General features: G+C 34.7%; 6 protein-coding genes across 6 annotated transcripts; 2 read left to right on the forward strand and 4 right to left on the reverse strand. All coding sequences in view use genetic code 12, as the record gives it.

Annotated features, from left to right (window-relative positions):
• Positions 1–1571: 1571 nt before the first annotated feature.
• Positions 1572–7304, forward strand: CD36_28000 (conserved hypothetical protein; the record flags this gene model as incomplete). The annotated part of the gene is made up of 1 exon (XM_002421811.1): positions 1572–7304. One exon carries the CDS (start codon positions 1572–1574, stop codon positions 7302–7304), a length of 5733 nt encoding a protein of 1910 aa, XP_002421856.1.
• A 159-nt stretch (positions 7305–7463) lies between these two features.
• CD36_28010 (mitochondrial carnitine/acylcarnitine carrier protein, putative) lies at positions 7464–8555 on the reverse strand (the record flags this gene model as incomplete). The annotated part of the gene is made up of 1 exon (XM_002421812.1): positions 7464–8555. One exon carries the CDS (start codon positions 8553–8555, stop codon positions 7464–7466), a length of 1092 nt encoding a protein of 363 aa, XP_002421857.1.
• A 614-nt stretch (positions 8556–9169) lies between these two features.
• On the reverse strand, positions 9170–9748 carry CD36_28020 (conserved hypothetical protein; the record flags this gene model as incomplete). Its single annotated transcript, XM_002421813.1, has 1 exon — positions 9170–9748. One exon carries the CDS (start codon positions 9746–9748, stop codon positions 9170–9172), a length of 579 nt encoding a protein of 192 aa, XP_002421858.1.
• Positions 9749–10224: 476 nt separating this feature from the next.
• CD36_28040 (conserved hypothetical protein) lies at positions 10225–11085 on the forward strand (the record flags this gene model as incomplete). Its single annotated transcript, XM_002421814.1, has 1 exon — positions 10225–11085. The coding sequence occupies one exon, from the start codon at positions 10225–10227 to the stop codon at positions 11083–11085; it is 861 nt and encodes a 286-aa protein (XP_002421859.1).
• A 140-nt stretch (positions 11086–11225) lies between these two features.
• On the reverse strand, positions 11226–13766 carry CD36_28050 (DNA repair helicase, putative; the record flags this gene model as incomplete). Its single annotated transcript, XM_002421815.1, has 1 exon — positions 11226–13766. One exon carries the CDS (start codon positions 13764–13766, stop codon positions 11226–11228), a length of 2541 nt encoding a protein of 846 aa, XP_002421860.1.
• A 337-nt stretch (positions 13767–14103) lies between these two features.
• CD36_28070 (chaperone of small nucleolar ribonucleoprotein particles (snoRNPs), putative) lies at positions 14104–15075 on the reverse strand (the record flags this gene model as incomplete). The annotated part of the gene is made up of 1 exon (XM_002421816.1): positions 14104–15075. One exon carries the CDS (start codon positions 15073–15075, stop codon positions 14104–14106), a length of 972 nt encoding a protein of 323 aa, XP_002421861.1.
• Positions 15076–15376: the final 301 nt, after the last annotated feature.

Below are 15376 nucleotides of genomic sequence, written 5' to 3' on the forward strand. Positions count from 1 at the left end.
GTTCTGGGTTACAATAGATGACATAAGGGAATTAGCGGAGAAAGGAGAGCATATACTAGAAACCGCGAAAAATAATCTCTGATGACCTAACATGCAACTCTACTTTTTTGGAGAATGAAATGTCAAACTTTTGGCAATGACCAGCTATACAATAAATGACAGGAAAAGGCAACGTATTATCTGGGATAATTATCAGGACTCTGTTACTCCCGTTATACACTTGGTGCACCTAATAGTTGCAACAAAACATGCCCTTCATTTATTTTTGAAAGTTTAAATCAATAAAGGCTATTATTTCTACAAGCCAAAGATGCCCCTTCTACTCTTCGAAGAATCTAGAGATCGTACTTTAGTGACACAATTCTATCATGTAAAGAATCCTGTAATCCATACAAACATTCATAAGCCACTTGGAAGAGTAAAGTACTTCCACTTGAAATTTTCATCTGGTTTATAGAATAATGTTCAGATCAGTCCTCTTCTCATTTCATCTATTTATAAACTTTAAAAAAATAGAGTTTCTTCTGTCAAAATATATCTGTTACGCTAATCTGATTTAATTTTGAAATTCTCATTAGCCTAACTGTTGACATACTTAATTCCAGGACAAGGAATGATTTTAGTCACTAACTAATCAATTTATATAGTAAACGAAAGATATGATTGTAATTAAATGGAGGTATCTAGATGGGTTAATTTTTTTATAGAAATTTTGCATTAAATTTACTCCAAAAAATGTTTCCCGTAACACCTTTCTTACGCAATACACAATAACCATGCCAATATAATTAAACATTCTATAGCAAAGAAATTCTTAAATTAAGGCACTAGTTGTCAAGCAGATCAGTAAATTACCATTAGTGTAATATTTAACCTCGGAAAACCATCCAGAAATTATTCTTAAACTAATTTGTGAATTTGCAACTTAGCAACAACTAAATTGAATAACAAAAAGTGACTACCAATCCACACACCCATATATTTTCAGTCATTTTATGATAGTTTTCTTAGCTATAAATTGTCTTTATTTTTTTGTTCTACTTGTTAATGCCAACCAGGAAGCGTATTTTGTTATTTTTACTAACAACTGACAAGTTGCTCTGAGTAATGTAATTTACCAAGGAATACCTTGTTTTGGGATAACAGATTGCCCATTACATCAATATAAAATTATATGTCCTAAGTGTGACATCATATTGAGCATGCGTGGAGCTAGCTCTTATTCATGCCTATCAAACTATACTGATCCAGTAGTGTATTATATGAGACATTCACATTTGCACGAATTCTTCATTCTTCAACTAATTTTTGAAATCGCGAAAACTTTAACCACAAACTCCTCTCTCTAATTTAATTTTTTTTGGAAACCACCAAAAAAAAAAAAAAAAAGAAAAACAACATAAGTTGAAATATCATCAGGATTAATAATAATCATTGAATAGACAACATTGGAAGCAAAGTGAAATTCATATATTTCCCTATATATCAAAAATTCCCTATAATCCAGATTTGGAACCGTTTATTTTATAATATCGTTCAATTCAATTGATATATATCGCTTTTTTCTAACAATGGGTGATTCGGAGCAATTTCCTTCACCATTTAATATTAACCCAATATATCCCAACAACAACAACAACAAGCACAAACGACAGGAAAAGCTATTATCAACAAATACAAAAAGCACTCCTTCACCTACCCCTCAATCTCACCTGACACCATTACCATCATTCCTTAATAACACCAATGGAAAATCCATTAACAACTCTAATGTCATTACGACAACCAACAACCTTACTGCTAGTATCAGTAATACAGGAATACTTCTGAATACCAAATTTAAAGCAAAAGATGCAGATGATGTTATTGATTGGATTGATAGTTTAAAATCTCGATATGAACAATTGATAATTCATCAAAAGAATGAATTGAATGAAATAACCAATGATGAATTAATGAGAAAACAGCAACAAGCAACAATTGAAAAATATCTGTCGATGCATTTTGATCAAGATTATGAAAAATTGGGTTATCTTCTTAAGTCTCAAGATATTCATCATCCACAAAATGAATCACAACAAAAAGAAATGATAGATAGTGATCATGAAGAAGAAGAAAAAGAAGACGAGGAAGAAGAAGAAGAAGAAGAGATTATTGAGATTTTGTCACTGGAACCAGAAGATGAAAGGCTTGAGCAGGCAACAATACAAGAAGATTATAGCCGATTCAATGAACATTTACAATATCCTCAAATGACCCATGATTACAGCAATAATTTGCAAATAAGTGGAATAGACTATGGTACTCATTTCAACCAGAACATTGAATATGATGAGGAAGAAGACAGCGAGAATAACGAGGATGAGGGCGAAGAAGAAGAATTTGAAGGGTATATTGATGACCAGGTTCACGAGGTTCAAGGTAGTTCCAATTATGAATATGACGAAGATGAAGATGAAATAATAGATGAAGGGGATGAAGTAGAAGAAGAAGAAGAAAATGTTGGACAATATAATTACAGAGTTGATATACAAAACCAGCAACGTGGATATGGTACAACCAATGTGCCTGGTTACACAGTAGTTAATGGTAGACCTAGATTGTCTGATAATTTAGGATATGGTCATGCTGAAACTTTTGATAATAAGTCACAAGATAGTGAAGAAGACGAACAAGAAGAAGAGGAAACAGATCAAGAAGAGCATAGTGAAGAAGAAGCTAATTATTTTGCACAAAATATCCACCACGGAATGCCTATTGAGACAATTGATTTAGGAGATTCTGAAGACGATAGTAATGAAAGTGGTTCGGGCAATGACGATTCGGAAAATGGCCTTTCCAACGAAGATGAGCTTCACCTGGGGAGTGACAATTTAAATGATTCCGGCTTTGAAGGGTATGAAGCCGGGCGTGAAGAACAAGAAGAAGGTGAAATAGGAATTGGTCACGGATATTATTCAAACAATGAGTTGCTAGATTTTGCTGCAACTGCACTTTTACAGGGAAAAATTCATGAACACAAGTCAAAGCACTCACAATCTGGGTATATAGCCGACTCAGAATTTACTGATAATAACCTCCCCGTTTTGCAAACCCCAAATACTGAAACAGAAGAAGGGCAAGGGGGTTATTTAAATAAACATAATAATATTGGTAATGACCACGGTTTGGAAGAAAACAATAATTCTTCCGCAAGAATATCATATCGATCTGAGGGACTTGCCCCCGTTCCTGATCCATTTTATGCTCATGAATTAAGCAATGAAAAAATGGTTGGAGTTGTTAATGATTTCGATGAAAACCGATCAGAAGGCTCACTAGCTGATGAAAGTCAGTTTGAATCAATGAAACCAAACGTGAATTTACCAACTCAAGATAATCCTACTGATAATGACCAACATCATCAAGAAAATCAACACCATGATCAAGAATCCGAGTATTCCTCTTCAGACGAAATAAATCCACCAATCCCAGTATTCAAAACTATTGAAGAAGAAGAACCAGAGGTTGTTTTACAAAAATTGAAAGAAACTGAAAAAAAATATAACATCAAACTCGATGCAGTGGAAGAATTACAACGAGATTTAAATTTGGCAATTGAACATTCAAATGATGGTTCTTTAGTGCCGCCTATGGAGTCTCATAATAGTAAATCAATTCAATCAAAAGAAGAAGAAGAAGAAGAAGAAAAGAAACAGGAACAGGAAAATGAGCCAATAATAGAATATGATACCTCTGAAGAAGAGGATGAGGATTGGGAACATGGGGTGGAAAAAATTGAAGAAATTGTAGACATTGAGGAAGTTAATGACATTGAAGAAGTTGAAGTTATTAAAGAAACAGTAGAAATGAAAATTGCTGAAGATTTTGAGATTCAAGAAGTTGATGAAGATGAGGAACACAGTGAAGTAGATGCAATAGAAGAAGTGGAATTGAGCGATGAAGAGAATGATATAGAAATAGAAAATGAAGAAGTACAAGAATTAGCTACTGCCATCGAGAAGGAAGAACCACAAGAATATGCAGCAGTGGAAGAATCTTTAGCAAGCAGTGTTTTGATTGATCCAGAATTACAAGATGCAATGGAGATTTGTGAAGACATTGAAACCATTGAACAACCACCAGCTGAGACAGACACAACTACAATGGACCAGACAGAGAATTTAACTATTATTGAACCACCAGTCGTACAAGATTATAAGTTACCACTTAGTGAATCACAACATGCAACGGATGAAGAAAAACAAACCCTTGAACCAGATTCAATTGACGAAGAGAAACATGAAGTGAATGAAAATAGTATATTACACAACTTTCAGGACTACAATATATCCGTACCAACAATAGAAAAAATACCTGAAGAGGAAACTGTCGACTTGGAAAGTGCCAATCAAGCAAGTCAAACTTATTTTGATGAAAGCGATAAGGATCGAGAACAAGAGTTACAAGTACAGGGAAAAGACAGTGACGAAGAAGACGAAGAAGAGGAAGAAGAGGAAGAAGAGGAAGAGGAAGTGGAGGAAGGAGACGGAGAAGAAGAAGGGCAAGTAGACAAAGAATACGTTGAAGAAATACAGGATCAAGAAGAGTATCTAGAACAACACCGGTATGTTATTTCTATACAAGATGAAGAAGAAGACAAGGAGGAAGACGAGGATCAAGAAGAACAGCAATATGATATGTCTATTCAAGATGAAGATGACAATGTAAGACAGGACTTAGAGGATGAAAATATACTTGTTACCAATGAGGAACAGGAACCTCAACCACACGTTGAGTCTGAGAAGTTTGAATTGACTGAGAGTTTGAAAACTGATGATAAAAAAGAAACAACAAACGACATCGAGGAATCAGGGGTATCTGACAATCCTGAAGAAAAAGATGACGAAGAAAAAGTTGTATTGGAAAGCATTGAAACACCCGAGCTAGCATCAATTGTTCAAGATGAATCAGAAAGTCTGGAATCAGTTTCAGCTGAAGAAGAAGAATCAGAAAGTTCCACGGGTGATGAAAGTCCACAGCCAGATGATGATTTAACGAGAATATCTACACCAGAAGCACAATCCCAACAAATAAATTTACAAGATGAGCAAGAAAGCGGCTCGGAAGAAAAGTCGGTTGCAAGTGAAACTGAAGCAGCTATGGATACAACCAGTTTAGTAAATGATGCAGAAATTCCTGAAAGTGCAGATTCCGAAAACCTTTTGAGCGAAGACTCAGCATCTTCACAATCAGAACGCCATTCCGAAGTTAATGAAGAAAACTCACTAGATGACGAACAATTTGAAAGAATAAACCTTGAAAATATTTTTAAGACTAGTTTTAATGATACAAGCGAAGAAGAAGAAGATAAAATGGAGGATACGGTTAAAGATTTGGTTGAGGAAAAAATAGTCAATGGACAATCAACGGCAACCGCAAACCAAGAAGAGGTGGTACTCGAAGTTGTTAATCAGGAAGATGATACAGATGAAGAGGACATGGAACCATTGGTTCAGGAAGTTAAAATTGATATGAACCTAAATGATCAATATGAAGTGGAAGCTGAATCTAATTCTGAACCTGAATCTGAATCAGATTCTGAGCTGCTGAGTGATTCTCACGTTGATGTAATACATAATGATATACAGGTACCGAAACTTGAAGATATTGAAGATTCACAAGCATCGTCGCTGAATGATGAGGCTGACCATATTTCTTCAACCAATAAAATTGATGAAGAAGATCTTGATGAACAAACCACAAGTGACTACAGCGACCATGATTTAGCACCAGAATCTAGTGATGAAGAAGTTCAAAGTTCAAATGAGTCATTAGAAGAGGAGGTCATTGAACATGAATTCAATTCAGTAGAAGAACAATCAGTTGAAGATAGTTTTGATGAGCTGGCACAGAACAATAATGCTAATAATGATTTTAACAAAGTGGAACTAGAACACCAATCCATAGAAGGATCAGCTAATAAATCTGACATTGAAGATGTTAAAAATAATCAAATTGTTAAACAGGAATATACACCTGTAAAATCAATTGAAGAAGACCACGAAGCTGAATACCCAGAAGAACCTGAATCCTTTGAAGACGAAACCGATGAAGAATTCCCGCAATTAAATGCTATTGCCGATGAATTAGATAATCATTATGATACAGTTGAAGAAACGACGTTACCTAGAAAGCGTCCAAATGAAAATAATCTGGAACCGGTGTCATCCATGAAAAGATTAAGAACCGCAGTTGGAAGTTTTGTATGTGGTATATTTCAATCTAATCAGGAGGCTGAAGAAATTAACCAAAATTCTGAAAACAGCTCTGAAGAATCATCACCAAACCATATTGATACTGACTATGAAACTGGTACTGAGATTAGTATTACCACTAAAATAGAAATTCCAACTTTGGAAAGAGAGCTGGAGAGTCTGGAAGTCATAGAAGAAACAGACAGAGAAGAATTTCAAAGTGATGAAATTGGTCAGATTTACCGGAGCAGCGATGATGTGAAATTTCCTTTAGAACAAGATACAAATGCAAGTTTCAATGAAGAAAACCTAACTGGTTTGGCATCGATTATTTCGTCTAAGAATATTTTTGAGTACAGAAGACCTGTAATTATGAAGCGTCGTAACAGAAGAAGAGGAAGAAGAACTGTAAAATGGCTGCATATGATCACAAACGAATTGGAACTTATACAAGCAGAGAAACTCAATGTGTCGACATTAATAGAGAATCAGGAACCAAGTGATATTGCAAATGATAGAGAAACTGTCGTGAAAACCAACAATTTGGTTGAGGAATCGAATGCAAGCGACAATTCTGTGGGAAACAATAAAGTTACTTCAGTTATTAAGAAGGAACCACAAAATAATGTTGATACTGATTCTGATATTCAAAATGAACAACAAACAATTAGTCTTCCAAAGACTAGAAATACTTCAAAAAGGAAACCATCTAGCAGACAAAGATTTATGGGTTTAGTTCCTGAAGAGTTAGAAGAACTTGGATTGGACCCTAACACTGTTAGCGAAGATAACAACGAGGCTGATTCAACTTATAATGGTCGAAGATTAAGAAGCCAAGGCGGTAAACATTCTTTATCATTACAATCTTCTCCTGTGGATTCAATTGAATTAAAAGACCGACCAGCATCGAGAACTAGATCAAAATCCCCGCTCAAGCAATCCATGAAAGATCTTTTAGAACTTGAAAAAGACACTAAAGCTGGAAACGAAAGAAAGCCAAGAGTCAATTCGGGTTCTCGTCTGCAATATAAAAATGATGATTTGAGAGGGCGACTGAGAGAAAGATAGTCATTAAAGTTTATTCGATTATGTATTATAAGTCTATAAATAAGCTATTTCGTGCAATGGCAGCACATAAAGATATAGTATCTAATGTATAAAATTATTTAACGTAACAATGATGCCACGATATGATTGTTGTGTCTGGATGTTTTGCTAAATTCTTAGTTACGCCAAATATGTCATGCCTAATTCGAAAACACCAAAGAAAACCATATTTACAATGAAAGATCTCGTAACAGAAATTCCTAATCCTCTGTAAGCTCTTTTTTCAAATTTTTGTAGCTTTCTATGTTTAGGTGGTAAAGGTTCAAGTCCATGAGATCGTCGTAAGATGTTTGTCACGGCATCTTTTTGAACCAAAGATTTAGTTGTATCTATTGGGAAAATCAATACCCAACTGAGGACACCAGACATCCCACCAGCCAATAAAACTGAAAATGGAGAAGAAACCGAAGGATCTTTATTTATAAAATTATTTATGGACCATTTCATGGATTCATAAATAGAATAATAAAATCCCGTTGAAATCGAATCTCTCATCAAATGATATTTATAACCAGAGTACAATCCTCTAATTCCTTCGTATTTCAAGATTTCTTTCACAATCACTGCAGTAGAAGGTGTTTTTATTGAATTGAACTGCGCTAATTGCGCAGCACTGCTACCACCAGTACCATTTCCATTTCCATTGTTTAAATTTGATAATTCTTTTAATGATTTACTCGCCACTAATTTTTCTAATTGAGCATACACTTTGGTAAACTCGAATGGACAAGCAAATAACGAGACCCCACCACCGGCAATTAAACCAGATAAAAAACAAACAGGAATATTTCGTAAGAATGGATGCGAGTTTTCAATATTTTTGGTCCAGGGTGTCTCATATAATAATGTATATGTATATGGTTTCACTGTAGTAAATAGTGAAACACTCAAGGATTTAGATAGTGAAGTTGAAATTATTGGTGCCCAGATACCTCGGAAAAACCCACGTACACCTTCTTTAGCATATGTCTTTTTAACACAATCAAAATAACTTGCAAAGTTCTTATGGGTCTGCATTCGAGTTTTCACAGTGTCTAGAGGAAATCCCACCAATGTAGAAAATAGTGATGCCCCATATGCCAAGATAGAACCACGGAACGGTTGTAATTCTTTGGGGAAAACATGAAATGCTTTGGTATAATCTATTGGGCCAGTAATTGCCGGTATTCCTCGCATAGGAGGGTTATTTGTTTGTTCAATATCGGAAGACATTTGGCAATTACGAAAAAGTGATTTAGATCTAATCAGATCTTGTGTGATGAGCACGTTGTTGTTGAGGGGTTATTAGATATCCTTTGGAATCAATTTTTTTTTTTTCCTCTGTTGCAAAAAAAAAAAAAAAAAAAAAGAAAACGCTTGGAGAACCAAACAATACGGTTTGTGATTGAATGATTAGTGAGACAATGTATGACTCAATTGTTCATCAATAGTTCAACAACAATTGAAATGACGTTAATAATCTTTTAAGTGAAAAATATCTACTCTAGTTGGGGGACTATCAATTGGTTGAAAATCGGAGATTGTATGTGAAACACTTTCTTCATGTTTGTTCTGGCTTTCCCATAATTGATTGGAAATTCCAACAGGAAAAAGAATCTCACATTGAAGATAAGGAAGAGAGAGAAAAACGAAACCAAACGTTTTCAATCTCCGATCGGTCACGTGATAAGTCATACAGGTGACCATATTCAAATTAATCTTTTAAATACAAGAATTCATCAACGATTGATCTATGATACATAAAGCAAAAAACAGGAGAGTGTATGCATTGAATAATTATATACAAGATTACCTAAGTTGTACCAGTCCAGTTTCCAGGTAGTATTCTAATAGCCTCTTCTTCTAGCATCGTTGACTTCATGCAATAATTCCTTAAATCCTTGAGAAAATCTTCTTCTCCACCATTCTCTCTTCAATTGTTTTCTGTATTTGGCAGGACGGATAAATCTGCTTTGAATTCTTTGCAAGTACCTTATTTTATTATCATTGACAACTCTTTTGATTTGAGCAAGTGATCTTGATATGTTATTATAGTTAACATCAACAGTTCTACCTGCATTGACACCAAATTCACGGATATTCTTAGCGACTTCACGAGGTGTTGGTTGTCTTGTTTGTTCAAATCCAAACTTATCATACACGCCAAATGAATTTGATTGCGGTCTTTCTCTTGTTTCAAGAATTGAATTGCTTAATAAATCATCAATATTTAAAGTTGATTTGCTTTGTGAATCTTTGGTGGTCGATTTTTCACTTGGTTGATTGAATATACTTTTTAATTGATCCAAGTTTGCATTATTTGAGTTGAAACGAATAGGTGTGAACGATGGTCTTAATACTGCTTTATTCAATGAGCTCTTGACTATATTATTAATCAAGCCACTACCCAATATACTCTTCATCATTTTACTTGGTATAAATGAAAACTTCAAGTCACTGACCACCAGTAGTTTTTTTGTATGTGATGAAATTTTTTTTTTCTTTCCTTTTTCAAGAAGAAAAGAGAGTGAGAAATATTATTATTATGGGATATGTTTGTGTCTGTATGAACAAATTGTTTTGAGCGTATAGACACTACCTTACCTTCAAAGTTCCGTGATAACAATAATATTATTACAATTCAAATGTCTTATAACAACAATTACACTCAAATTAAGAATTCCAATTAACATTGTATAATACCCCTTTTTTGTCTTTAATTGAATTTACTTCTTAATTAGAGTTGATTCTTAAAACGGATTTTTGTATCTTTTTTGTGTTTGCATTCGGACAAGTATTGAATCCCTCCAAAAACATTTGTATTGTGATATATCCATTTAATGATTGATTCCCTGTTGCATAAATATTGATTACATATTCATAGTATTCTTTATTGTCATTTATGATGAGATCAGATCCAAAGACGTACCGTTCAAAAGTTTTATATGAGTGCAGAGACGGAGCTTCCCTATATTCCATACCATGTACCGATAATCTATCCACTATCAAGTTTACAGAACGAAATAAAATATGGCAAGGATCATTGTTATTCATTGAGAAAGAACAATTATCCAACTCATACATGGAAGGGTTTGAACAAACAAAGAATGATAAATTCATAATTCATCCATTCTTGAAAATGAAAAGTAAATTGGAATTCCGAAATGGACAATATCTATGGGGAGAAACATGGTATTGCCCCGTTGTCGAAGATTTAAGTTTATCATCGACAACTGCAACAAATATTGATGTTCAAAAAATTTCTAAAATAAGTCATGATGGAACCAGCACTATTCAACAAGTTTCTAGTAATAGATTTAAAGTGATAGTTCAATTACCCAATTCTGGATATAAACCGTATTACCCTGATCATTCCCCCAATGATTTACCGCAAGTTGCCCTTGGATTGGAATTTGAGGATCCCGATATGGCTGCTCAATTTGAATATATGTTAGCTGTTTATGACGCTAGGTTCAAATACGAACTGCAACTGTACTATTATGATCGAATGGTCTATGCCATAAATATAATAAACTTCAAGACTATCATGCAAGAACAGGACGAAGAGGAAGAAGAAGACATACATGAACTAACTGAAGAATTTAAAAATCAGAGTATTACTGATGAGTTTAGTTATTACGAAAAAACTTCGAGAGAATTACAAGAGTTTGAAAAGGACAATGCTGATGACTTTGTCCATGATGATGATGATGATGATGTTAATGATGATGATGACGATTTTGGAGATTTTATTGCATGTTAAATTGGAAGTATATTGTAATATACACACATTGTATTATATAACATAACGGATATTCTACATAGAGTTGTGCTTCATGAGTTTATGCATTGTAATAATCTCAGCAACATTTGTTAAAACCAATATAGCCAGTATCATGTGGCTCATTTTTTGGCTTTGCTTTGTTTGTAGTACATTTTTTGAATCAATGGATGATGTGATTCTCTTAACTCTTTATTCTTATTCTTACCATACTCAATATAAGCCATATCTTCACCACCAGCCAACCCAGCTAACGAACCAGACGTATAAGTTGCGCCTCCACCGTTTCGTTCTTGTTCTAAACGCATTCTCTTTTCTTTAGAAATGAAATTAGTATCAGCATCATCCCCAATCTCCAATCCTGCTGCATCCTCATTCTTCAACAATACTTGTTGTAGTAACTCTCTTCTTTCACGAGCAGAAGAGTAAGCCAAATCAGGCAATTGTTCCATACCACTCAAATGTGTAATAACTTTAAAGGCGTAGCCTTGATCTACCAAAAAAGCCTGTCTTTTAGTTGAATAATACATTTCTTGGGTGTCTTTTGAAACCAATGAGTAGAAAAATGCATTGAAACCTTCATCATTACGTCTTTTAGCTCTTAAAATTCGACCTAATCTTTGCGCCTCTTGTCTTCTGGACCCATAATGTGAAGAAATCTGAATTAAACACGTTGCTTCGGGCAAATCAATAGAGGTATCACCAACTTTAGAAAGGAATATAGTATTGATTTGATCATTATGCTGGAAATTTTGTAAAATTTTCATTCTTTCTTGTTGCGGTGTAGACCCATAAATAAACGGTTTACCCAATCTCAATGCATACTCTTGTAAAGCATAAACATTATCACTAAACACAATGATCTTGTCCCCTCTTTTTTCGTGATAATGAATTAAAAATTGACAGGCTTGAAATTTAGTTGGGTTCATAATGTACAAAAGCATACGCTTTCTAGCGCTTTCTCGAAGGTACTCCTGGTAAAATTCTGCCGTCATGGGACACCAGACTTCAGCACATTGAACATTGGCAATATGACCCTTTTGGGCCAAATCCATCCAATTGGCTTCATATAACTTTGGACCAATCAAAAAGTTCAAATCATCGATTTTATCATCTTCACGCACCAAAGTGGCTGTCAACCCCAACTTGGCATGTGCAGCAATTGTTGTAACCACTCTTCTAAACATCTGAGCTGGCACAACGTGCACCTCATCTAAGATAATGAACCCCCATTCTCTCGAACGCAAAAAATCCATAACTTTCTGTGAATCATGTGATCTATTACGGGTGTTTGCCACCATAGAATATGTCGACACCACCAACCCAGATTCACTAGCAAACATTTCCTTATTCTCAGAAGTGAAAACAGCCACATTCTCTGGTTGAATAGTACACCATTGCAAAAACTGTTGTCTCCATTGCATGACCGACACCGAAGACGTACACAAGACAATAACAGATTTCCTAATGGTACAGGCAGCAGTGATCCCGACCAAAGTCTTCCCAGCCCCACAGGGCAACACGATGATCCCTGATCTAGCACGACCATTACCAAACATCTTTGACAACGACTTTTCTTGATATGGTCTAATTTGAGTTGATGGTTTCAAGTCAATTTCCAAATCTGGGTTTCTTGCATCGTGACGGAAATCGTACTCCTCTAAAACTGGATACTCGATATCTTGGCATCTACGTTTTACTATTTCCACAGAATCATGTGCTATTTCAAACGAATGTATAGTATCCATGTCATCATCATCATCTCTACTGCCGACAACTGAGGCAAATATATCTTCTGCTCCATTACCTGATGGGTCTTCCTTTGTGGAATCGTTTTTCTTAGTCCCTGGTATAACTATATCAGCAGGTGCTGATGCTGAAGTAATCAATCCATTACTAGTCACGGTATTATCCGAAGACTGTATCCGTAATGGTCCGATAACTGGATCTTTTAGTAACATCTGTAAGATATCGGCTTGTGTACTTTCAACAAAGTATCTATTATGTTTTAAAACCAATTTCACCTTACCGTAGGATACTGTTGCTGCTTTAATAAAATTGAGAATGGATTCAGCAACGGGGACTTTCGACAATCGGTTCAAGACCAGAATTATGTCATCGGTTTCCAACCCCACAGAAACAGCAGCATACAAAGAATATGCTGTTATTCGATATTCATGTATATGACTAGGTCTTGATATTGGTTCAGCAATAGTGATCAAAAAATCTTGTGCTTGTTCGGCCAAGGGCGAAAACGATTCTAATATTATTCTTCCATCATTCGGTGATATCCATATTGGTCTGGAAAAATGATCTGGTTTTAGTTTCAAATACGAAAAATCACCTTTGCCAAAATTCTTTGAAACTGCATCAGGAATATAATCTGCTGGTATATCAGGGGTTAGTTCGATTAGTTCGTTATCGGAGTAATTTGTTTCATCTAAATTTTGTTTTAATGAATCCACTGATTCTTGAGCTTTACGTTTTTTGGAATTGTTGGTAGAAGATCCTGTTTGTTTTCTTGATTTCTGTGATGGCGAATTATATTCATCATCATCGTTATCCTTGGCACCTGTCTTGTTACTCACGTATACATCTTCGTCTGAAAAGTTTTCATCTTCAAGATCTGCATAGTTTACCCTTTCTCTGTTTCGGCTTGACATGTTAGACAAGAAACTATGATTGGTGATAAGTAAATACTAACAAGAAGAAAGTATAGTTCTTATGATTACTAAAAAAAGAGAGATTGATCTTTGTAGTTTTTTTTTTTTTTTTTCTCCTCTTAGTTTAATCATGGAGACTAGTATTTTCTTTGTGTGTGTCCTGTTAACAAAATAGCCATGACATGTACGATAACCTACAATAAATGCAAATAATAATAATCAATCAAAACACCTTTATTAAATAGTCATTTCTCTTATTCCTTTGTATTTTTAGGAAAAAGAAGAAAAACTCAAACTATGAAGAAAATAAATATATATATCCAAGCTATATCTGTATCTAGTCTTCGAATTTATATGACCCACTAGCTAAAGTGATACTGCCACCTTTATAGCTGCCTCTCTTCATTTTATTTTTATTCTTGGTAAAATCTTTACCTCTAACTTGTAATAATTTTTCACTAGCCTTTTCTCCCCAAGTTCCTGCTGCTCCCTTGTAGGTATTATCTTGTAATACTGAACTTTGAAATGTAACTTTGCTTCTATCTATTCTAGAAAAATGTTTTCTTTGGCCAGGTTTTAACTCTGGTTCTGGAGTTGCAGGAATTGATTCAGTAGAGGATGATGCTGTTGATTCTGAATCGTTTTTAAACTTTTTAATTGATTTTTCTTCCTTGGCGTCGTTTGTATGTTTTCTTTTCTTGTCTTTTGGTTGTTTTTGTTCTTCTTCGGATTCTGAATCACTAGATGAGTCTTCATCTTCAGAGCTGCTTTCTGATGATTTGTCATCACTCTCACTATCTGAATTTGAGCTTGAGTCAGAGCTTGAATCCGAATCTGAGTCGGAACTTGAAGCAGGACTAGAATCTTTGTTGTCTTTTTTCACTTTTTTGTCTTCACTGTCTTCACTGTCTTCGCTGTCAGATGAGGAACTTTCACTATCCGATGAAGAACTTTCATTATCCGATGAAGAACTTTCACTATCCGATGAAGAACTTTCACTATCCGATGAAGAACTTTCACTATCCGATGAAGAACTTTCACTATCGGATGAAGAACTTTCACTGTCTGATGAAGAGCTTTCACTGTCTGATGAAGAGCTTTCACTTTCAGACGATGAGCTGTTTGAGTTATGTTCTTTTTCTAGATCTTCCACTTCCTTGATAATGGATTCCAACTGTTTAGAAACCTTTGGTAATTCTTTACCTGCTAATAATTTCGATAATGGTTTCTTCAACTTCGACAATTTTTCATTTCTGGAAACATAATCATTAATATAAGCCAAAACTAAATCTTGAGTATTCAAGCTCATCTTTGCTATTGGGAGGTGGTTCTAGTAATTGATTCTGTAAAACGTGAAAAAAAAAAGAAATTAGAATTAAAAAAAAAAAAAAATTTTTTCTAACCTCATTTGGCAAACTTTATCGCATCTCAATTTTGTGTGTGTGAGAGATGAGCCCAAGCAATTCTTGTCTCTTGTTCTTCTGGCTGCTAAAAACTTCAGCCACAATCAAACAACAACTAGCTTTCAGGAACTAAAACAAAAAAAAAATTGTGTAGTTATTAAAGTACAAATGAAATTATTTATATATGTGTGTGTATATACACTCCTG

Source organism: Candida dubliniensis, chromosome R (assembly GCF_000026945.1).
Source record: "Candida dubliniensis CD36 chromosome R, complete sequence".
Lineage (NCBI taxonomy): Eukaryota > Fungi > Ascomycota > Pichiomycetes > Serinales > Debaryomycetaceae > Candida > Candida dubliniensis.